The sequence below is a fragment of the Capsicum annuum genome, chromosome 7 (assembly GCF_002878395.1).
Source record: "Capsicum annuum cultivar UCD-10X-F1 chromosome 7, UCD10Xv1.1, whole genome shotgun sequence".
Classification (NCBI taxonomy): domain Eukaryota; kingdom Viridiplantae; phylum Streptophyta; class Magnoliopsida; order Solanales; family Solanaceae; genus Capsicum; species Capsicum annuum.
In genome coordinates, this window is record NC_061117.1 from 125,970,920 (window position 1) to 125,996,305 (window position 25,386).

At 35.2% G+C, this 25,386-nt stretch overlaps 1 protein-coding gene across 5 annotated transcripts; it reads left to right on the forward strand.

Moving 5' to 3' along the window:
* The first annotated feature begins 6,306 nt into the window (after positions 1 to 6,306).
* On the forward strand, positions 6,307 to 23,977 carry LOC107856606 (membrane-associated progesterone-binding protein 4). Of its 5 annotated transcripts, none has more exons than XM_047393705.1 (9): positions 6,307 to 6,477; positions 6,586 to 6,794; positions 6,907 to 6,992; positions 7,097 to 7,168; positions 7,542 to 7,579; positions 18,871 to 18,914; positions 19,595 to 19,641; positions 22,728 to 22,902; positions 23,713 to 23,977. In XM_047393705.1, exons 2-9 carry the CDS (start codon positions 6,693 to 6,695, stop codon positions 23,878 to 23,880), a joined length of 732 nt encoding a protein of 243 aa, XP_047249661.1. In that variant the 5' UTR covers positions 6,307 to 6,477; positions 6,586 to 6,692; the 3' UTR covers positions 23,881 to 23,977. The 5 variants fall into 5 exon arrangements, with proteins under 5 accessions (XP_047249661.1, XP_047249664.1, XP_047249660.1 ...); XM_047393708.1 differs by having other exon boundaries at positions 6,910 to 6,992; XM_047393704.1 differs by having other exon boundaries at positions 6,311 to 6,477; positions 6,582 to 6,794.
* The last annotated feature ends 1,409 nt before the right edge of the window (positions 23,978 to 25,386 follow it).

A 25,386-nucleotide genomic window follows, 5' to 3' on the forward strand; every position in this document is an offset into this window, starting at 1 on the left:
AACTAGGACCATAAACTTCATCTGATACTTTGCACCGCTTTCTTTTCCTAGAAAGCAAGTCATCAGGAGGTGTTGAAAGATCAATTTCCCCATTTTGAAGCTTCACACAAATTTGGGAACAAGTTTCAAACTTGACTTCATCTTCAAGAATAGGCACATTTTGTTCCTGAATTTCATTCACCCCCTTGAAATTCGCAATGACCACTCCTCGCTTGTCACATGATTTATGTAATCCCTGAATAAGCTCCACAATAGAATCACACTTAGATTCTAAAGACTATATAAAAAAAATTAATAATGTCAACAACACAATTATTGATATAATGATGTAGTTTTTATTGAGTTAATAATCGAATGCGAAAATTATCGTAATACGGCTCATAATCCCATCTAAAGAAGTATCAAGATGAGTCTTAATAAAAGATGTCACTCTCTGCATGAAAATTGCAAAAAAAGAAAAAGAAAGATTACTAAAGTAAGTTACAAACTCAACATTAAATTATGATTTAACAGTAAAATGATAAAAATTCTCATGGTTTTGATATCTATTGAATCATCATAGATCAATTCACCAAATCTGCCTATTTTTTCATATTTAGATTTGTTACACTGTAGAAAGATTGGCACATATCTATATTCAAGAGGTGGTTCACCTCTCGAATAATGCAATGTAAGCACTCATACCATGTTACAATAATGTATGTGTATAGAAAGAATGTCCTGATTGTGCAAACAAATTTTGCACGTTATGCCTTTTTCATCTGTGAAACTAAGGCAGTAACCTGCTTGCTACAGTACATACATAAGTAAGACGACCTTATAGTATAGTTTACTGACGATATATATGATTATATTATTTCATTAATATCCAGGCATCAGAATCAAGTAACCAGGAAGAAGGGTGGGTGGTGTGCCGTGTGTTCAAGAAGATGAATTACCATAAGGCTCTTAAGAGTCCTCAGAACTCATCAGCAACACTCTCCAGAAGTACAATTATTCAGAAACCAAACAACGGGGCTGTTCTTAATCAAATACTAATGTACATGGGAAGGTCGTCATGCAAACAACCAGACTTTGAAAACAAACACAACAACAACCTCTGTTCCATAGAAAATGCACCGTTTTTTATCTTTCACATGTTGTTGCCAACATACCACAGACTAAAAATTTAAGCTTTGTAGGAGGGGGTATGTTATAGTCTATTCCCCATGCTGATGTTATTTTGCTTAAGGTACGCACAAAGGTTTTATTCTTAACATATCCTTCAAAGTTCTATTTTGCTTTATGCTAAAGGTATTCAAAATAGAAAAAGTAAACACATGAAAAAGCTAACTCGATTCAATATCTACTATATAGAAATAAAATATAATTTTGATCTTGTATATATAGTGTAATTTTCTAATTAACTCTTACAACGCTGACTATTTCTAGTTTGTATAGTAAAGGCTACAGGTCACTGATTATGACGTTTGAGAAAATATGACTTTTAGCAGCTAGTTAAGAATAATTGGAGCGATGAAGATTGTGTGAAGATACTAAAGAGATACAAAGAAGCTAACACGTATAACGATGAAAGAAGAAAAGGTGGGGGGCAGAGAACTGAGAAAAAATGGGAAAGGTTATTCCTTGAGTTTGACTTCATGAGCTACAAGATTATTCCTTTTCTTTGTCTAAGGTCCCTCATTCAAGTTTTCCCTTAAAAATTATACACTCATGGGTCGTTTAGTAGGGTGCACTAGTAATGTTGACACTATCTTTTATTGACAGTTTGATTTTTTATATTTAACAAATAGGTTGTGTTAGAATAAGAATGGTACTTAATAGGTCTTATTTGAATAAGAATAGTACTCCTGTTGTTAATGTCGTGATTTCTATGTATTAAACTAGTAGGAGTACTAAATATGTCATATAATTACATGTACTACTTATACATAGGATTAAATAAGTAGAAACGATTAAGTTTTTTCTATCAAATGATTGACGTTAATAGAAATTCATAAAGTCTTTAATTAAAAACTGAACTACCGAAAGCAACTGCGATGGGATAACAAATCAAAACAACAATCTGCATTTCAACAACAACAAAAGATCCAGCGTAATTGCACAAGTGCGAAAATCAAAACAAAAATATGCATTTCATCAAAAGTAATCGAACCATCATCTAAGAGGCAAAATAACGATATCCACATTGCAAAGGCCTATTACAAGACCTCCAACTTGACGCAATAGAAATTACATAGTACTAGTAGAAATTATCAAGGATCTCAAATCTAGTAGCACAAAACTTTTTTGGTTCAATTGGCGATAGGGTATTACAAGATGGAAAATCGAACCTTCACCAATAAGGTGAAAGTTTCACCAACCAACCAACTGAGCTGCTAGGTTTCCTACTAGCACAAAATTCAAGTAAATCAACTAAGCTACTGAGATTTCCCAATAGCACAAAGTTCAAATAATCAATCAACCGAGCTACTAAGATTTTTAGTAACATAAAACTTCTAATTTCAATCAAAATTTACTTTTTCCATGAAATCAAGAATGTGGAATTATTCAAAATTCACTTAGTAACACACAACTAACAAAATTGAAACTTCTTAACTATACAACCACCAATCTGACAAATCCCTAAACATAACTCCCAAAAATACAACAACTTTGTATTATGAGTTAAAAACTTAAACATAAACAACATAAAGAGATTTAAATACCTAATTCAAAAATAACACACCCAAAAAACGTAAAATACATGTAAATGACAAACTAAATTTAATAGCAACTTACATCAATAATAATGTCAATTAAATTTGAAGGCAAAAGTCCCGAAGAGTTGGAAGCAACATCCACTGAGAGGCGCTCTATTTCTTCATCAGAAGCAACATTTATTTTTTTGTTAATGGAGTTTGAAATTTTGAGAGAAATCGGATGAAGGGGAAAAGGAGCAAGAGAAAGGGTTTTGAGAAATGAGGAAAAAAGTTGAACGAGAAGGAATAATTGACGTCTATTCTGGGAAGAAAAAGAGAAATTTAAAATTTTTTAAATGAAGGTTAAAGATAAATAAATTTTAAAAAAAGGAAAAAAAAATGAAGAAATAGATAATGGTTGAAAAAAAAGAAAACAGAATAAAAAATAAAGGTAGAGATAAATAAATTTAAACCTGAAAAATAAAGTTAAAGGAAAAATAAAAATTGAAAATAATAAAAATCACAGTAATAAATTTAAAGGAAAAAAAGAGTGAAAAAAGTAGAATAATAAAAGTAAAGGAAAAATTAAAAAGTGAGAATAATAAAAAATAAAATTTGAGAAATAAATGAGTATGGAAAGGTTAAAAATATATTTGAGGTGTGGAGGGGCAAAATGGTACTTTTAGTATATTACAAAGTAAGGAAAACTATTCTTCAAAGACATTCTTATTTAGGGTCAAATATCTAAAGTCACCCATATTTGGGTCTATGACATGCAATTTCCTGGGAATGGGGATATTGCGACGACGGGGAAGCTTGACGCGATCAGAGGGCTCAAGCCATGTTCGCAGGGGGCGGGATGGTAGAGTTACATTATAGTGTTTCAATTTGGAAAGGAAGGAGAATGTTAAGGGTCGTTTGGTTTGAAAACAAGTTATACTGGGATTAGCTATGTTGGGAGAAGTTATAATGGATAAGTTATACTGAATTAGTTATGCTGGGATTATTTTTGATTGAGTGTTTGGTTTGTTGTATTCAAAGTAATATGCATGGTATACTTTCTATGAATAAATTGATTGATTACCAAAATATCCTCTATCTTATTCAAAGTAATATGCATGGTATATTTTACAACTATTTTGAATGGTAAACTGTTCAAAATTTATTTATTTATGAATATATTATACATTAATTAAACATAATTTATGTGTGTGTGAGAATGTATTACGTTATATATTATGTTATATACAATTAAATTATATATAATTAAACATAATATATTATAATTAAATATATTAACATAATATATATATAATTAAACATAATTACGTATATATATTCATAATATTATACGTTATATATTACGTAATTACGTTATATATTACGTAACATATTATGTTCATAATTAATGAATATATTATACATTAAATAAACATAATTTATAAATATATAATTTATATATATTTATGAATACATTATACGTTATTCATAATATATATTTATGTTCATAATATATTATACTGTTCATAATATATATTATATGTTCAAAACATAATTATTATACAGTTTACCAATTTACGTTAATTATTATTATATATATAATTTATTTATGAATATATTATACGTTAATTAAATATAATTTATTATTTATGAATATATATATAAAATATATATATGTGTGTGTGAGAGAGAGAGAAATGAAAATAATAGAGTTTGAGAGTATTTTTGTCCTTTCATTCATTTATCCCAAGGATAAATTATGATGGGATTGTTATCCCACCAATTGAGTAGATAACTTATTCCGGAACTATTTATTAATCTCGGGATAAGTTATCCCGAATATTGCCAACCAAACATGCAATTGGAAATTTTATCCCAGGATTATTATTTTATTCCAGGATTATTTGCTTCAACACCTCAAAGCAAATGACCCTTTAAGGGGTCGTTTGGTTTGAAAACAAGTTATGATGAGATTAGTTATAATGTGATAAGTTATACTGGGATTAGTTATGCTGGGATTATTTTTTATTAAGTATTTGGTTTGTTGTATTCAAAGTAATATGCATGGTATAATTTCTAAGAATAAATTAAGTGATTACAAAAATACCCTCCATCTTATTTAACTCTTTTTTATATAGTTTATTTTCAAACTTTAAATATTTATTCTTAAAAATCAAACTTTCATCTTATTTAGCTTAATCTTTTTGTGTGTGCACATTTTTATGATTATATCATATGTATTTTAAAAATAAAACTTTCATCTTATTTAACTTTAATTTTTTTGCGTGTGCCTTTCCATGATTATGCCGTATGTGTTTTAAAAAAATCTTACTACATCTTATTTAATTTGAAATAAAAACTTTCAACTTAAGTTTGTTAAAGTAAAAGTGGATATATTGTTTATTTCATTTCATTTAAACATATATCACTCATATAATATATTAAAATTCATTTTATACATACCATATCAATTTTCAAGTGATTAAGAAACTATTTAATTTAAAATATGTAATTCAACAATGGTGTTGATATTTTTATGTGAGGCGGGTCAGTGAAAGCGGATAATTGGAGATAACGATGGAATAAAAATTTTAAATTTTAGATTTAAATTTTTGATAAATTATTATATATTACTAATAAGTTTTTAATGTAAATATAAAATTTATGTCAAAATTATTAAGTATTTAACTCTTATTAATATTCATAATTAAAATACTAGTATATATAGAGAAACATGTGTGAAATGAATTCATAGGTTTTGAGGGTATTTTAGTTATTGTATAATTTTATACCAAAGAAAAATAGTCTTGGAATTGTTATCCCACCAATTGAGTAGATAACTTATCCCAAGATTAATTATTAGTCTCGAGATAAATTATCCCAAATATTTACAACAAAATGAGTGGTTCAAATTTTTATCTTGGGATTATTATTTTATCTCGAGATTATTAACTTTAGTACTGCAAATCAAACGACCCCTAAGTATTTTAATGATGGGTAAAGAGATAAGATAAAGTGAGATATTAATGAACTAATGTTATAAAACCAATAAGTATGATGTCCACTACTCTAGAAATTACACCCACTACTTATCTCCATTACTTTACTCTATGAAGACAACCTCCACCATTGATTGCCATTATTTTAGTAACCTGTTATATTCATAACTTAATCCATTATGTTAATGATTAATGTCATGTTTATAACAATTTTTTGCATGCTTTTGTATGACATTATAAATAGAGACATAAGAATTCATATTGTAGACACTTGAAAGACTTGCACATTTGATATTTGTAAGAATGAAAAACTCTAATCTTTTATCTAATGTTCTTATATATGCTTCTTTTTGACATTGCTATCGTTTGGTTGGAAAATTGTTATCACTAATATCGGAATTAGTTATTTCGAGATTACCCGAGATAACTTATCTCATCACTAATGGTGGGATAAGTTATCTTGGATTGAATTAATCCCTCCAATCAAACAAAGAATTAAGTGATCTTATATTTTATCCTAGGATAGTTTATCCTTAAATTTTTTATACCTCAAACCAAATAACTAGATTAATTTTAACAAGAAAGACCTACAATATACATATATCAATTAATAAAAACATCACACAAGTATGATATGACTGGACCTCGCCCATCATTAAAGTTTTCGGTTCTCACCTGAATTCATAAGAGAGAAAATCTATTTTACAATTATGATACTTGATTTACTATTTCGAAGTTCAACTCACACAGCTGAAGAAGTCAATTTTCAATTCTCCACAGTTAACTGAAAAGTCAAGGTATAATTTTCATTTTTTTTTTTTTGGTTAAAAGGAATGCAATTTTCAAAATATTTTTTTCCAACAATAAATTTTAGTAATTTTCAAAGACACAATTCAACCAGAAAGGCTGGTGAAGGAGCAAACAATATACAATTCTCTGTAGCGTATGCACAACCGTATTAGCCGCTACCGGTAAAGTTGAAGACTTTGGGTCCTGAGCGAAGCGTGAAAAAATGCGTTGGTCTCCGTTTTTTGGGATTCCACTTATAGTGACTTTTCTCTCCTTGCTTCTTTTCAAGATCTTCCCTCTCAAGTCACACTACTCTACTCAACAAGTGTGTCTCTTTTAACTCCATTCTTGAATATATCATTATGATTTACTGTATAATTTGTATGTTAATCTCAAAATCACTTTAATATTTTCTGTTTTTTCTTTTGGTGTGATAGAAGTCTCCAAGAATTTACACTGTTGAAGAACTTGCTCTTTACAATGGTTCTGATCTAACCTTGCCCATTTTTCTTGGTATTATTGGGTACATATTGAATCTGCTATACTATATTACTCTTGTGTCATTTCAAGATTGTATTTTTTTAACATTTCAGTGATGTTCTAGCTTTTGTTTGGTGCTATTAACAGGTCAGTATTTGATGTGAGTAAAGGGAAGAGTCACTATGGATTAGGAGGTGGCTACAACCATTTTGCCGGAAGGTCTATTGTTTTTCCATCTTTTTTTTTTTTGGTTATTTATGCTTCATAATCTGTAATCCGTAAGGCTGCGTACAATAGATCCCTGTGGTCCGGCCCTTCCCAGGACTCATGCATAGCGGGTGTTTTGGTGCACTGGACTGTCCTTTAATCTGCAATCTGTATTGAAGGTTTAACCTTTGGTTCCATCACTTTTGAATCTTAAGTGTGTTTATTGTTCTCATTTTTTTCTAATTAATGTGGGAACGTTTTAGTTTCTCATAAAGGACAGTTTGACTTTTGCTGTTCCATGTCATATAAAGCTAATCTCAATGGAGTACTTTTAGTTGCTCACTATTTTCCAACTAACTAGATTTCTACAATTTTCAAATCTCAGAGATGCATCGCGTGCATTTGTTTCAGGAAACTTTACAGGTTAGAACTTTTGTTTGTATTTCTATTTCGGGGTATGACAGATCTATATATAGTGCATTTAGATTATGATAATTGTATCTACTGTATAGCACAGTATAACTGAATGCAGTGTCAATAAGTGTTCATAGCAACAATATACCCAGTCTAATCCCACAAGTAGGGAAAGTGAATAAGAGTCCATTAGATAGGCAAAACCAACTTAATAAACCAACCTTCCTTAATAATAGATAGAAGATTTTAACAACATCAAATTAAGGGTGTGTTTGGTATGAACGAATGTTTTTCAGGAAAATAAGTGGGTTTCTTACTTATTTTCTTGTGTTCAGTACGTAAGCAAAAACAATTATCCTACAAAACATTTCTATGGGAGGTGGGGTGGGGTGGTTGGCATGGGATATCTTTTGGGCAGTAGCCAACACAGAGTTCCGCCTATCTATACGTTGCCCTTTGATAAACATTTGTAGAATCATTTCTCTAGTAATGATTGTATTTCCTCTGCTCCGTTTGCTGAAATCTTCTACCATTTTGTTCCATTGCTACCTGGTACACTGTTGCTGCAAAAGCAGTCAGTAAATTGTTGCCTCGAACACTGTGGTGTCTCACCAGGTTGTTCAACCAATGAATTTCATGTTCCCAGCTGCAAATACTGCCTATTTACCTGGGAGTCCCTATCCAACAAAGAATATGTTTACACATGAAGTTTGTGTATGGACATCCAAAGTAGAGATGTGCGTGAATCTCCACAGTTATTGTATTAAACAAAACACAATCCAATGGCACCTGTATTCCCAATCTACTCAATCTATCAACTGTGGAGAGTTGTTGGTGTAATGCCAGCCACAACAAAAACTGATGATGAGGCTGCATGCCTTCAGCCAATACAAGATTTTTTCGTTGAGCTTTCTGAAAACGTGGTAGCAGCTCCTGTTACACTTTTCTAGTGCTGAACTTGTCCATGTTTGTGTTCCCATTCAGAACAAGGTTGGGATCCAGGTTCCCATCCATCTAAGTCCTTGCATAAAACACTTCCCGAATTAACCAACTGACTTGCCTTGTTGTGTCCATTACAGACCAATCTACATTCTTTTATGTAATACCTATGGTCCCAATGCACCCATAACTTCTCCTTTTTCTTGGCTACTGCCTACAATAGCGTAAAAATTAGCAGCTTTGTTCCAAAGAAAAAAGTTCAGCACATTTAATCCTCCTGTGGACCTCGGCTGACACATTGTATCCCAACTAATAGGTGGCCTTCGATACTGCACACAAGAAATTTCGACATACAGTGGTAACCATGGTAAGAATTTGCTTAGGTAGCAAGAACACTTGTGCCCAAACGTCTGCATCTCAAACAAAACACTTTTGATTAATTGGACTTTGTCCTCCATATGTTTAAAACTTTGTACTCCAACATTTTATCTGTGCAATGATTCTATCTACAAGGGGCATAGATTGGCAAATGGTCGACTTCTTTGAAGACAGTGGTACTCCCAACTATTTAAAGGGGAGTTCTCGAAGGGAGAAGTGCGTTTCATTTAATATCTGTTCTTTAAGGTGCCTTGAGATCTTGGCTACATACAAGGAAATTTTTTGCATATTGGTCTTCAGTCATGAAACACTCGAGAAATGCTCAAATCTGTCTACTATAAGCTGGATAGACAATTTCTCAGTCCTGCAGTATAAAATGAGATCACCAGTGAAGCAAATATGTAATAGTTGCAGTTTGTCACACCTTGGGTGATGCTTAAACTCAGGGTTAAATTTAAGATGTTTGAGAGATCTATTAAGATACTCCATTGCCAAAACAAACAAATAAGGGAACATAACATCTCCTTGCCGTAGCCCCTTTTCTGCTTGGAACTTGATGTTAAACCACCATTCATCAAAATTGAGGAGCTCACAGAAGTCACACACATCATAACAAGTTCTACAAACTTCTGAGGTAGCCCAAAATCCAGTAAAATCGTCCTAAGGAATGGCCACTCAAGTGAGTCATGTGCATTCCTTGTATCAATCTTGATGAGAGACCTCGGAGACACCCCATTTTGAGAATACCCTTTAATCAATTTGTGCGCTATGATCACATTGTCCAATAGTTTCCTTCCTTCTATGAATGCTGATTGCGAAGGACCAATAAGAAAGTCCAACACTGTCTTCAACTTGGCAGTCAACAACTTTTCAATAAGCTTATAAATGGTGGAGTAACAAGTTATGGGCTGATAATCCTTAACGTATGAAGGATTTGGAACATTGGGAATCAATGTAATGGCAGTGCAGTTGACTGCCTTTAAGAGTTCCCCAGATTGGAAGAACTGCAGACAACATTTGTTACATCTGTACGTACCACATCCCAATGAGCTCGGAAAAATTCAACTGTATACCCATCTATCCTGGAGATTTATCTACGGGCATCTCTTTAAAGCTTTCAGCACATCGGCTGCAGTTACTGGCATATCTAGTAACTGTTGTTGAGATAAAGTGAGACATGGTCCACCCCTGCTAACATTCACATCCACACACGGCAGGTTGGATGCAGCTTCACCCTGTAGCTTTTGGAAGAATTGAACAAACTCTTGTTGTACTTTGGTAGGATCAGTTAATTTCGTACCCCCTTCATTCAAAATACTGGAGATCTATTCTTTGCTTGCCTTGCTTTCAGATGTGCATAAAAGAACTTAGAATTGGAGTCTTCTCTCTGCTATCCAGAATCTCATGTATATCATCCCACTTGTGTATCTGGTTTACCTATTCTTTTTCTTTATTTTTGGGGCTCTTCCCCGGACCCTGCGCATAGCGGGAGCTTTAGTGCACCGGGCTGCCCTTTTATCAGATGGTCATTGAAATAATCAATATTAAGCCCATCTTGTATTTTCTTTAGCCGACATTTCAGGCTCTCCAGCTTTTTGTCAATTGAGGAATATTCTCTACTCATTCCTTTAACTGCAACCTCCAATAGCTTGAGTTTTCTCCATACTACACACATCAGATGCCCAGGGAGGTGTTGCTTCCATACCTGGTCAACTTTCTGCTTAAATTTCTCCTGGTTGAGTAGTACATTTAGTAGCCGGAAAGGTCTAGGGACTAGGAGTTATCACTGTATTGACCTCAGTATTGCTAATAATTGGGAAGTGATCGAAGCACTCTGGATCCAAGTAAGATGTTTCAAGTTGGCCATAAGCAGTAAACTTGGTGAGGGATCCAGAGTACTGACAGCAAGTGACTAGGAGGGGCTGTCAGTACTCTGGATCCCTCACCAAGAGTACTGACAGCACCTCCTAATCACTTGCTTCACTTCAATATCATCAATGCATTGCTGGAAATCAACAACTTCATTAATGTGAACAGGTGTCCCATGAAGCCTATCATCCGTTGTCAGTATAGTATTAAGATCCCCTAACAGTAGCCAGGGTGCATTTAATTCCTTTTTCAACATCTCGTAAATTCACCCACAAGTCTTTCCTCTGTACTACGGAGTTGTAATCATGGACGAAAGAAGCCTGTCAGTTTATGCAGAGTTTCTATCCCTGATCTGACAGTGTATCATTTGGGCAGATTTTATTAACACAACTATATCAACTTCACTATGCTTTCACCCTATCCATAGTGGACCATTATTAGCAAAGGAGTAGTTATTACCGAAGCTTCAGTTTGACCAAAAGTTTCTACTGATCTTCTCAGCTTTATTCACTTCAATTCTAGTTTCTAGAATACCAATAACATCTACTTTATTCTTAAGCAAAAAGGATTTGAGTTCCTTTTGCTTAAAGGGCATATTAAACCCTCGAAAATTCCAATAGCAAATATCATGGAGGTTTGGTGATGTTAGGACCCGCTCTCTGATCAACCTTCGATGCCCCACCAGTTTCAATGATTTGGTGTGTGCCCTGATACACCTCAGAAGATTGAGCATTCAGTATCGGAAACTGGTTGCTCTCTGGTAACTCTTCCTCCTCTGGTGGCATTGTACATTTTAGTGGACCAGGCATAGAAGATGGACTTGCTTGTGAACTCTTTTCCTTGGCTTGTTCCTCCTCCTGGTAGATAACAGCAGCTTTTCCATTGTTCACTACCTGAGTTTTCACTGGTGGTATCTCTATACGGGGATCTTTTTGATGCCACTCGGGTTTAGTTCTTTGTCGTCGCTACTTGTTAGTCTTCTTGGTTGATTCCTGCTCCTTTTGATCTTTTCTACATTCACCATTGAGATGCCCAAACTGATGACAAACATGGGAGAACATTGGAGTCCATTCATAAGCAACACCTTGTTTCCATATGGTCCCATCTGGCTTCTCAATCAATTACTCATCAGTTAACGTTTGAGTGGTGTCCATCCCAATCAGCATACGAGCATAGGATACTTGTCCACCCTGTGTTGTTAGCTTATCTGTGCAAATAGGCTTACCTAGATAACTTGCAATCCGGCCCAAGTTTTCCACCGTCCAATAATGTGTAAAGTGCTCAAAGTAATATAGAAGGTTCAAATCTTAAAGGAATTTTTTTGTATGCAAGAGGAGGAAACTAGCAAGATTTTGTCACACGTCAGTTCAGTTCTCTCCCTTGGGTTATTTTTGACCATATTGAGGAGTGAGATATTAAAGTTCATTAGCCAAAGATTCTTACTCTTATAGTTTAATATTGGTGTCATCAACTTTTGAATAGGAAGAATAGGATATTGGTATTTGGTCCCATCAAATTTTAAGGACCAAGAGGTATTTTGGACATGTAATAACCAACTACATACTTAACTGGCAAAAGTTCAACTAGAAGGTGAATGCAAAATTGAAGCAGTTTGAGTAGCTTTATAACGTACCTTCTGTTGCTGATTGCCCATATATCCGTACCAAAAGAGGCTAGAAATTAGAAGTTGCGTTCTCCATCTTGGTTACAATCGAAATAATGGTTATGACAGTAATGAACTGTACTTCTCCTCTTGTATGAGGTTTTGTAGAATGGAAAGGAATACCTACTGTTGTCACGACCCAAAAGTTGAGGTCATGATGACACCTACCGTGACTCAGCCTTGTTAGGTAAGCCGACACCCTACAATAGAAAAGAAAACCGAAGAATAAAGAAACTAGATAAATACGATACTTCCAGAATGAAGTCTGGCCATAATACTCATATAACGTAATATCCAAGGAAATACAACAATTCCCAAAACATGGTGTCTGAAAGTTTAGATACTGCAAAAGTATATTTTTTATTCATAGAATTGTACAGTATTTATAAGAGAAAAGTAAGATCAGAATAAACTAATCAATCCCTGATTCTTGGTAGATTCTTGAATCAAGGGATTTCCCATAATCTATTTCCTAAAATAACAACTAATATATTTTCCTAAGATAATGCTATCCCTTATTTACAGGAGCTGATTACAGTCAAATCTGCTAGCTGATATGGAGCAGATTTGTGAAATCTGCTAGTCATTGTAGAGCAGATTCTGCGTCAGTCTGTGTCAATTTGCTAGCTCATTCGACACTCCCCCTCAAGTTGGCATGTAAATATCGAACATGCCCAACTTGCTAACAAATGATTCAGAGGTAGTTTTGAAGAGGCCTTTTGTGAAAATATCTGCTACTTGTTCAGTTTTAGAGCGAAAGGGATGCACACACTTCCATCTTCAATCTTCTCTTTAATGAAGTGTCTGTCCACTTCAACATGCTTTGTTCTATCATGTTGAACTGGATTATGAGCAATGTTTATGGCAGCTTTATTGTCATAGTATAACTTTATTGGCAAACTCATAGGTCTTCATAGTTCTTTCAAAAATCTCTTGAGCCACAACATTTCACAAATTCTATGTGCCATGGATCGATACTCAACCTCAGCACTACTTCGAGCCACCACATTTTGCTTTACTCAGCCTCAGCACTACTTCGAGCCACCACATTTTGCTTCTTACTCTTCCATGTCACTAAATTCCCCCAAACAAATGTACAATATCCGGACGTAGACCTTCTATCAATAGAAAAACCAGCCCAGTCCGCTTCTGTATAAGCTTCAACGCTTCTTTGCTCATTCTTTTTAAAGAACAACCCTTTTCCAAGAGAACTCTTTAGGTACCTTAGGATTCGATACCCAACTTCTTGGTGTTCTTCTCGTGAAGAATGCATGAACTGACTAACTAGGCTCACAGCAATATCAGGCCTAGTATGTGACAAGTAAATCATCTTCCCCACCAATCTCTAGTATCGGCCCCTATCAATTGATTTTTCATCCCTCGCAAACTTAAGATTCGGGTCAATTGGAGTTTCTGCTGGTCCAACCACTCATTCCCGTTTCTTTTAACAGATCAAGACATACTTCCTTTGTGACACTATAATTCCTTGTTTCGATCGTGCAACCTCCATGCCGAGAAAATTCTTCAGCGGCCCTAAGTCTTTTATCTCAAATTCTGAGGCAAGACGCTCCTTTAGATTTTTTATTTCAACCACATCATCTTCTGCATCTCCTGTGAGGATGATATCATCAACATACACTATAAGAACTGCTATTTTTCCTTCTAGTGAATGGCGAGTGAACATTTTGTGATCTGCTTGTCCTTGCACATATCCTTGCTTTTTCACAAATTGAGTAAACCTTTCAAACCAAGCCGTTGGAGACTTGTTTAAACCGTAAAGAAATCTTCTAAGTCTGCATAACTTTGACTTGTATTCTCTTCAAAACCTGGTGGGGGATCCATATAGACTTCTTCCTCTAGTTGTCCATTCAAGAAAACATTCTTCACATCCAACAGTTGAAGAGACCAGTCAAGGTTTACCGCGATTGTCAATAGAACTCTAATTGTGTTTAGCTTAGCTACTGGAGAAAACGTCTCAAGATAGTCAATGCCATATGTCTGCGTGAACCCCTTAGCTACTAGGCGGGCCTTATACCTCTCCAAGGATCCGTCTGACTTGAATTTGTTGGTGAACACCCATTTGCAGCCTACTGGATTCTTTCCCTCAGGCAAATCTACCAACTCCCATGTCTCATTTTTTTCAAGAGCTCGCAATTCCTCCAAAATAACCTCCTTCCACTCGGGAACTCGTAGAGCATCCTGCACATTTTTTGAGATTTCCACACTAGAAAGTTGTGAAGTAAAGGCTGAATAACTAGGAGACAACTTTTTATAGGAAACAAACATAGAAATAGGATGTTTAGAAACATTTCTAACACCTTTGTGTTTTGCAATAGGTAGGTCTAGATCTGATAAGGAATTAGAAATAGAATCAGTTGGAAGATTACCTTGAATTCCCGGAAGGTCTTGCGGAGTTGACTTTTGACAGTGTTGAGGAGCGTCAGTTTTTTTTTCTTGAGTTCAGTTCCTTCTTGAGTACCTGTATTTGTTTTGTTTGTTCTCTGTTCCCATTTTTGTTTTTGTCATTTGAAGGCTCTACTAGTTCAATATCAAAGTTTTTATCATTTAAGTCAATTAAGTCCCTATCATCTCTCGAATCACTGTCCTTTTCATCTTTTGCATCACACCTATTCATATCTTCTCCAAGATCCCTCACATCAGTAGTTGTTATAATATCTAGCCCATCATTTGTCTGATGTCTAGTTTCTTCAATATCCCAAAAAGACGAATCTTCACCTACGTGGTACTCCCCTGAAGATGAGCAGTAAAATAGAGTTGGGATTCAAAGAAAATTAGATCCATTGTGACTATTATCCTCCTCAATTGAGGATCATAACACTTATATCCCTTTTGATTTGGAGCATATCCTACAAAAACACACTTCTTAGCCCTTGGTTCAAGTTTACTGCAATTATGAACATGAACAAAGGTTGTACACCCAAAAATTTTCAAAGGCAGATTTGTAGTTAACCTAGAACTAGGAAAACTCTCTGTGAAAACGTTAAAAGGTGTTTTAAATTTGAGAGGACGAGATGACATCCTATTAATAAGATAAGTAGTAGTCAAGAGAGCCTCTTCCAAAAGGTACTGTGGAACATTAAGGCCTTAGTTACCTCTAACAGGTGTCTATTCTTTCTTTCTGCGATGCCATTTTGTTGAGGTGTATTCGGACAAGAACTTTGGTGTACTACCCCGGTTTTTCTGAAAAAACTTCCTAATTGTTTATTAAAAAATTCGCGACCATTGTCACTTCGAAAAATCTTAATTTTCTCATTAAACTGTGTTTCCACCATTACATAGAAAGTCTCGAACACATTTTTAACCTCAGATTTGTCCTTCAATAAAATACCCAACTCAGTCTAGTATGATCGTCTATGAAAGTTACAAACCACCGTTTTCCAGACATTGTTGAAATTCTAGATGGTCCTCAAACATCACTCTGAATCATCATAAAAGGTTTAGAAGCCCGATACTTTTAAGAGGGAAAAAAAGATCGGTGATGCTTAGCCAATTCACAAAATTCACGCTGGAACAAGGATGGATTTTTATTTTCAAATAACTGAGGTAACAAATGTCTTAAATAATAAAAACTTGGATGTCCAAGCTTATAGTGCCAAAGCATGACTTTATTCAAAGCAAAAGTAGAGTTCAAACAAGTAGGATTCAGTTGTAGAGAGTTGTCCCTGTTGTCAAGAAAATAAAGACCTAAATCACCATCTGACACTTGAAACATGAAATGTTGACCGAAGTCAAATTCATGGCTTTATAATCTTCTAAAAGTCTCATACTCACTCATATCGCTTTCGAGCGCATCGGGGACTGTGCCAACCAACCCCATAACTCACAAATAGCACATAGCAACTGGGGGGAGGGCAAAACGGTCAAAACACATAAAAAGGTGAAATTCACAACTATGGTTGTTATAACTGTCCCCACTAAAAATTAAGGATCACATACTTTAGGCTTAGCAGGGCAATGGTGAGATAGACGAGGATGTCACGTATCGTATTGGGGCAGGGTGGTTGAAATGGAGGCCCGCTTTGGGAGTTTTATGTGATAAGAAGGTGGCCCTGAAGCTTAAAGGGAAGTTCTACAGAGTGGCGGTCCGACCAGTTATGTTGTATGGAGAGGAGTGTTGGTTAGTTAAAAACTCTTACATCCAAAATTTGAAGGTGGCAGAGATGAGGATGTTGCGATGGATGTGTGGCCATACCAGGAAAGATAGAGTAAGGAATGAGATTATTCGGGAGAAGGTGGGAGTGGCCTCGGTGGAGGACAAGATGTGAGAAACAAGGTTACGTTGGTTCGGGCATGTGATGAGGAGGGGCTCTGATGCTCCAGTGCGGAGGTGTGAGACACTGGCTATGGATGGTTTTAAGTGGGGTAGAGGTAGGCCGAAGAAATATTGGAGGGAGGTAATTAGGCATGATATGAAGCAGTTATAGCTTAGGGAGGACATGACCCTTGATAGGAAGGGGTGGAGGATGCGGATTAGGGTAGAGGGTTAGGGGGTGAGAGTGCGTCGGTAACAATAGGGGAGCGTTCTTTTTAGTGGCTGAAGTTTCTTGATCGTGGTGTTGAGTGTTGTGTATGATTTCGGATAGATAGTTTTTTAGTGTTAGCTTGTGGATGTAGGATTATTTTATGGTTAGCGGTGTTACTTTATTTTGCAGATTGTACTAGTTTATATGCATTTATTTTGTGTTTGTTATACTGCTATCAGTCCTAAGTCGGGGGTCTATCAGAAATAACCTCTCTACTTCATATGAGGTAGTGGTATGGTCTGCATATACTCTACCCTCCCCAGACCCCACTTTGTGGAAATACACTGGGTATTTTGTTGTTGTATACTTTAGGCTTAGCCAAGTGCAACTTATCAGGAAAAAGAAAGGCTTAGTTAAAGCACAAACAATATATAATTTAGGAATGAGCTTGCGTTGATCTATTTGTAAAATTCTTTTGATTTCATATGAGAAATTCTATTACGAAAAGAATTCTATGAATTGTGTTGTTTAAAGCAGTTGAAGCAATAAATGCTGCCTTTATAAACAAGCACTGTTGTGATTGACTGAATTCCTCTCCGGACAAACAAATTTGACCACTTACAGAGGAATCCCTTTCTTGCTTCTAGATAGCTTCCAAAGTGTATGCTTCTAGATAGCATCTAAAGTATAATAAAACTGGACAATGACCATGTTGGAATTGGAGTAGGAACAAGAATAACATGTAGAATCCTAATTGGAAAAGAATTGTAACGTAGTGTCCTACTTGGAAAAGGATTGGAATGTAGTATCTATAAATAGGGTCTCAATGTAATAATGTAGGTAGAATAATTCAATAATATCCTTCTCTTATATTTCTTCACATGGTATCAGAGCCTCTACGATCTTGGTAGAGAATAAAAAAATCTTCCGCAGTTGGCGGGCGGTTATAATATCCGCCCGTTTGGCCAATGATTATGTTAGCAAAAGTTGGGTATTTGCGTAGTACCGTGCATCTTTTTGTATTACTTTTTCTTAGCCAAGTTGCATAGCACCGGGCATCTTTCTGGTGACTCCTCAGATATGATTTGCGTAGTTTCGTGTGTCTTTTCGGTGACACCTTAGACCTGATTTGCTTAGGGTCGTGCGATCGTTCCAATCCCACTGATAAAATTTATGTTTTTCAATAGGGTTGTGTCGTCATTCTGACCCTACTCATATAATTTCTCTTCTTCAATAGGGTCATGCCATCATCCGACCCTACCTATAGAATTTCTATTTTCCAGAAGGGGCGTGCCATCATTCCGACCCTACCCATATAATTTCTCTTTCTCAATAGGGTCGTGCCTTTATTCCGACCCTTCTCATCATTCGTACCATCAAATTTAATAATTCAGCGTGTGAGCATGTTCCGACCAATTTTTCTGGCGACTTTCTTGTTCAAAATCTACTCATCTCTTGATTTTGAGATGGATCATATATTTTATACCAGTTTCTGACAATTTTCAATTGACAAATCGATTTTCTGGCAACGTTTACTAGTTACTACTTTTCCCACCACTTTTTCTGATTGTTCCTTTTCAACTGAGGTCTCCCAGATGTCCAAAGCAGTCCTTACCAGTTTTCTTCAAATATCTTCGTCAAGTCCCTCACCGGCACCGACTTGAGGGGAGTATTAGAATTGGAGTAGGAACAAAATTGTAATGTAGTGTCCTACTTGGAAAAGGATTGGAATGTAGGGTCTCAATGTAATAATGTAGGTACAACAATTCAATAATATTTTTCTCTTATATTTCTCACAAACCAAATGCAGCACTTGAGGCATTTGAACTTCTTGCTTGCCTTTTTATTTCCATGGTATAAATGAAATCTGATTCTTCTGTTTTAATAGTTTTGTCTTGATGATTTGTGGCTTTTTAAAATGTAGTTGTTTCGAATAAAATTAAGTTGTTTTACTTATGTTAATACAGGAGATGGACTCACTGACTCACTGCGCGATTTATCCAGCTCCGAGGTAATATGATGTTTGTTGTCATTCAAAGGCTGCTTCTTTGTTTGAACTTCTTGGTTTGAGCATGTTATGTCCTTGGTCAGTCTCAGTCTTCCTAATATATTTGGTTCACTCTTTTTGATGACCCACACTGTTCCTAGATACTTTATGGTATATGGTTTTCGGCCTGCAATAAAGTTTATGATACTAGCACCCAAGGGCAAGCCCTGTGGTTAATGAAGTGGGTTAAGAACCATGGTCCATGAGGTCTCAGTTTCAGATCCTAGCAAAGACAGACTAGGTGATTTTTTCCCATTTGTCCTAACCTTGGTGGACAAAGTTACCTGGTACCTATTGCTGATGAGAGGTTGCACGTAACCCGTGGAATTAGTCAAGGTGCGGGAAAGCTGGCCCATAACCATGGTTATCAACAAAAAATAAAGTTTATGATACTATTAATTTAAATGCCTTATGGTATCTGCTAGGTTCTTATGCTTAGATGTTTCTCTCTTTGCTTATGTGTATCTTCTTCCATTGTTCTTTTACATCCTACCCACCATCTCTGCCCATGGAAGTACGTAGTATCCGAAAATGGAATAAAGTTGTATCCACATCTATCTACAGCAATATCTTTTACAGATGTTGTATCTATTTATTTTTTTCTTGTCAGGGAAGAACTTATTCTCTATATCTCACTTTTATAGGTTAAAAGCATTGTTGACTGGAGAGACTTCTATTTCCGAACATACACGTGAGTAATTCATCTTCTGAACTTATTAGTGTTGAATGAGTAATGTGGAATGTGAACAATGGACTTGTCTTGGGAGAATAGTTATTGGTAGTTTCTTTACTTTCTTCTTCAAAATTCAGATTTATTATTTATTTTTCCAAGATATTTCTGTAAAACGTCAGGGAGTAACTTCCTCCTAGTGGAGAATTATATCGACCTGACGATCAGGTGTTTGTATGTTTTTGCGCGTATCTCTATTGGTAAGGGGAAGAAAAGCATAGGATAGTAGAATTAGGAAGCTCCCGGGGTTTTGGTTGGTAAGGGCATATCACATATTGTGTGGGTTAGGTGCATATCACAGGTTTAAATGCTGAGCAGACAAAAGCCTAGTATTTAAGTAGAGAAGGGTAGAAGCGCAGGCCCATCATCCACCTAGTTCCGAACTGTGATCCACTGGCCCTTGGGCACTTCTTGGTTTTCAAAAAAAACAGAAAGGAGAGTGGAATTGCGAAGTCACTAGTGATGTTTCTTGGCAAAAATCTTAAATTTCATTTTGAAGAGATATCCAATTTAAGGATGTTACAAAGCTAACCAGATACCCAAAAGCTTGGAGGGCGAGAAAAAAGTTAATGCATTGCAATACAAGAATTTAGAAGTAATGCGCTGTAAAAGCTGGAAAGAAATACCACATCGACCACGAGTACCTCAAAGGAACTATTACTTTGTTGTTGCATGTCGACAGTTGTCATGCTCTTGCAATTTTTCCTAGCCACATGCTCTAGTTTGCACTGTAGCATATTAGAAAACTGATTATGGCTATCATCACTTTCTTCTTACTTTTATGAAGTATTGGAAAAGATGTCTACTGTCTTACCTGTTGGTGTAACGTGTCCTGTGATAAAGGCTCGAAGTCACCTAGTTCTCACACCCTTATTTTAGTGTTTGCAAAAAATTATAAATAGATCATGAAACAATCAACTCTCTTATCTCCTAGCCTTTTTTTTTCTTGGATTAGATCTCTCTAGTTTTATTTGTGGAAGGATCAAAATCCCATAGATTGAGAGCTCATATACGAATAACACAGGTTGCTGCATTATTATTTGAGAAGTAAACAGAAGCAGCTACATTATGAATAGTTCTTGATAAAATGCATCCATACAGTGTAAAAAATGGTTGCAGGAGATGGGTAGCATGCAATTGAAATAAACCATGCTGCTTAATACTGACTATTCATTTATTCTTCGGGAACACTACATTTTGAATGGTTAACCACCACCACCACCACCAACATACCCGGTGTATTCCCACAAGAGTGGGGTCCGGGGAGGGTAAGATGTACGTAGTCCATACCGCTACCTCCGAGGAAGTAGAGAGGTTGTTTCCGATAGATCCCGGCTCAAAGTAGAGAACAGTAAACAAAGGGATGGAAAACATAATAGAAAATCAGGAATAAGAAATAATAAAAAAGACATCAGAGAAATATGAAATACAAGACATAAGGGCGACACGGAATAAGAAAATAGATACTAAGACATAAGACCTAGTGCACCCACCTAGTAATAACCTACACTCCCATAACAAGGACCCTATGAACATGGACCTAGGCTTACTAACCCGGCTACACAAGACTCTCCAGACTGCCAGCTACAACTCACACACCCGCATTAGCCTTCTACCCTTATCCGCGACCTCCACACCTTCCTATCTAGGGTCATGTCCTTAGTCAGCTAGAGCTGCTCCATGTCATGTCTAATCACCTCCCTCCAGTATTTCTTCGGCTTACCTCTATCCCTCCTGAAGCCATTCAAAGCAAGCCTCTCACACCTCCGGACTGGGGCATCCGCACTCCTCCTCATCACATGCCCAAACCATCGCAGTCTTCCTTCCCGCAACTTGTCTTCCACTGAAGCCACTCCCACCTTCTCCCGAAGAGTCTCATATCTTACTCTATCACCTCTAGTAAGTCCACACATCCAACGTAACATTCTCATTTCCGCCACCTTCAATTTTTGAATGTGCGAGTGCTTGACTGGCCAACACTCCGCACCATACAACATGGCCGGACGGACTGCCACTCTATAGAATTTGCCTTTCACACAACACTCCCGAGGCTAGCCTCCACTTCATCCAACCTGCTCCAATACGTTTAGAGACATCCTCATCAATCTCATGAATGGTTAACCAGCATTTGCCAAAAGTTCATATGAAGAGTTCATTTTATTTTATATTGTTAATAAATAGCTTGATTAATGTACTATGCATGAAATTACATGGATCCTTATTGATATTATCTCCTGCTGTTGCCACTTATGACCTTTGCATTTGGAAGAGAATATGGGCTGGCAGCCTGCAGGCAGATTGATATTTCTTGCCACTAAAGACGTTTCATTGGCCACAAGATTGGCAAATCTTAAAGTCCCTTGCTTTTAGATTTCAACATATTCTTTAATTGATGGAGCGGTCTTTCCTTGGTCCTAAGATCCATCTCTCCATACCTGATGAAATTTCCTTTTTTTAAAAAAAAAAGATATTATGAAATTTAATGTCTCAGCTACTCCAACTAGAACTAAAAAAGAAGTTTAGTGTATGAGGCATGATTGCAAGATAACATTCATTTTCAAGGCCATCAAGTGTATAGGATTAGTTTCCAGTAAACAAACTACTAAACTCTTATCGATAGACCTGGCAACTTACGACTGTGTAAGAGATTCATGTGAGATGGGTCTGAGGAACTGTTTTCTTCAGTATATTGTGTGTGAAGCATGTCTGAAGGGTAAAGTAGCCCTAAATAAAAATCATTTTGAAGAACAAGGAAGATTAAGCTAAAGATGACCTTTACCGGGTGATGTTTTTCGTTTCTGGTGAAGCAAATAATACTTTTGTAACCATGGACTTAATATCTAGAATTCTACTGATGCATAGTTATCAACAAAATAAAATAAATAAAATCCTGACTGGTACATATTTCATTTGTTTGGCAGCCAAAAAACATAATAAAGAATTTGGTTTAAGACATCATCCCTCGGTTTGTTTCCCCTATTGTGACTAAGTAGGAAGTTTAACATTGAAGAACTGAGCGAATATCTAACTCACTTCCTTTTTGGCAGATTTGTTGGTAAGCTTGTAGGTCGATATTATGATAGTGAAGGCAATCCCACGAAGTACTTAAAAGGGGTTGAAGCAAAGGCAGCTAGAGGTGCTCAGCTGATGGAAAAACAGAAGAATGAAGAGGCTAAACTACCTAGCTGTAATTCAAGGTGGAGTCAGGTAGAAGGTTCAGAGGTACAATTCTTTCTTCAATGTCCCAAACTTCATACCACAAAGATTTCCTTTTATGAACGAGGTACCAAATGAAAATGAATTTTCATTTAGGCCCATAAAAGAATTTCTTTTTCTTTTACGGCATCTTTATTTCTTTGCTTTCTCCTCCAAAGAAAAATTTGATGTGGTAGGAGATGTTCTCATCTGCATGTCATCTTGGTTCTTCCCCTTCTTTCCTAACAAACCAAACAAGGGAAGAGAATCTGTCAACTTTCATTTTTGTTCATCTCCAATTTCCAAACAACGTTAAAAGTAATAAAAAAATTTAGAAAGAAAATGAAAGATCCGGTTATGGCTGCATGTAGAGAAAAGACTGCTAACATCAGTGTCTGATAAATGTCGGAGAAACTAAATGTAAAAAGTAACGTGGTCCATGATTTTTTTGGTACGAACTTTAAAAGTAGGAGGGACAAATAGCTTCTTGATGTGCTTCTCCAAGGAATCAGTGATTGTTGTGATGTGATCGTCATTAAACATGTTCGTTGGTCTTATTCAAAAGTTAGTTTAAACACAACAAACTGGATTTCCAACTCATTGTGTCTTTAGTAAGAAATGAAAAATTTCAAGTGGCTTTTATGTCAATCTAGATTAATGGCCACACAATTAGATTGGCTGGTTCTTATTCCTGAAGCTTATGTCGTGCATTTATGTACAAAATGCAACTTCCCTTTTAAGTTATGTTAGAATGGCAGATATTATTGCAGATAATGTCATTTTGCAACTCTACTCTCTTGATGAACTAAGTAATTTCAACTTCATTTCCTTTCTCAGGTTTGGTGTGACGATGGATATCCAAGATTAGTTCAACGACCTACAGAGATAGCATTGACAGGAAAAATGAGCAAACGTTGTGCTTGCTTTAAAGAGGAAGATCTTGGCCAGTCAGATCTGGAAGTCTATGAGGGATGTGATTATTTTGCCAAAACATGCCGGTTATAGAAACTTCATTGTGGAACTTCATAGCACAATTTTCCATGTGAATGAATTTTGTATATTTACTAATTTTGCTCGAAAGAGTTCAGATTCTTACCCAAAATTAAATTTTTTATCAAGTTAATTGTGGTTTATTGAAGTATGGATGGCGTGAAGACACAATTTACCAAACAAATATGGATGGCGTGAAGACAATTTACCAAACAAATCATGCAAGATACAGAAAATGATGAATAAGAAATAGGAAAACAAAAAGGTGAATACATGAGTTGCCCTCTAAACTTGTCCCAAAAAACATTTTCACATTGATTTGAAGAGACATAATTCATGGGGAAAGGACACATAGCACTTCGGCCGAAACTATTGACATGAAACTTGTTATTGAATTTTAATTTCATTTTCTAGTGATTTGTAGATATATATTTTATACAATAAAGATACAATATATAGATAGATAGATAGATAGATAATCACATGTGTCTCGCACATGTAATGTTTGATTATTTAAAATTAACTAATTTTGTGTAAACGTTCAAATCACTTTTTAAAAATATTTCACACTTTAATATAGTAAGGTAAACATATTTAAATCCGTTTTAAAAAGAATGACCCCTTTCCTTTTTTGACAATACTTTAATTTCAACTTTTCAAATGACATGTTTATGACCACAAGATTAAAGAGCATTTTAGTACATTTGACACTACTTTAATTTAAGACCACAAGATTCAAAAGTCTTCTTTATTTTCTTAAACTTTGTGCCAAGTAAAAGCAGGTCATTCTTTTTGAAACGGAGAAAGTATATATTTTACCACCAGAAGTAACAAGTGGTTGATGGATCATCACTTTTGCATTGGTCATATAGTACCTCTTTTCCTTGTTGTCACAAGTTAAGAGAGACGCATTAATTTAAACCATATCTGTGTTACCATTTATATATATATATATATATATATATTTAAAATCTTTTCTTATTTTTAAAGTAAAATCGTTACTAAATTATTGATTATATTTTTATTACATACTTAAAACATTAAAAAATTTGATACTTAAATTTTTTTTATTTTAACGGTTTTATACTCATTTCTAGATTTTTTAGATCTTCTTAAAATCAAATTTAGTTGATTAAGAATTCTTAAACAAATGAAAAAAGTTTAGTTGTCATTAATTTTGATGTCTTCTAATAAGGAAAGGTTTTACCATAAATCATTTAATTAATTTTCAGCTCTTAGGAAAAAATAGTGAAATTCTGATAACTTCTAATAAGGAAAGATTTTACTATAAATATATTTAATTAATTTTCAACTCTTGAATATTAGGAAAAAGTAGTGAAAAAACAATTGTCCAAAGTGAAATTTTTTAATGAAGGACAAAAAGTTTAAACAACATTTCTAAGTCGCTTCACACTTTTAATATACTAGTTTAACCGCACGTGCCTTACACGTGTGACGTTTAATTATTTAAAATTAAATAATTTTGTCTATTGTAAAGATTTTTAATGAAGTGTAAAGTTC

Coding starts and splice junctions, on each gene's coding strand:
- LOC107856606 (XM_047393705.1), top strand. CDS start 6,693: ATGCGTTGGTCTCCGTTTTTTGGGATTCCACTTATAGTGACTTTTCTC. Junction 19,642..22,727: donor TTCTATTTCCGAACATACAC/GTGAGTAATTCA, acceptor CCTTTTTGGCAG/ATTTGTTGGTAAGCTTGTAG. Junction 22,903..23,712: donor GTCAGGTAGAAGGTTCAGAG/GTACAATTCTTT, acceptor TTCCTTTCTCAG/GTTTGGTGTGACGATGGATA.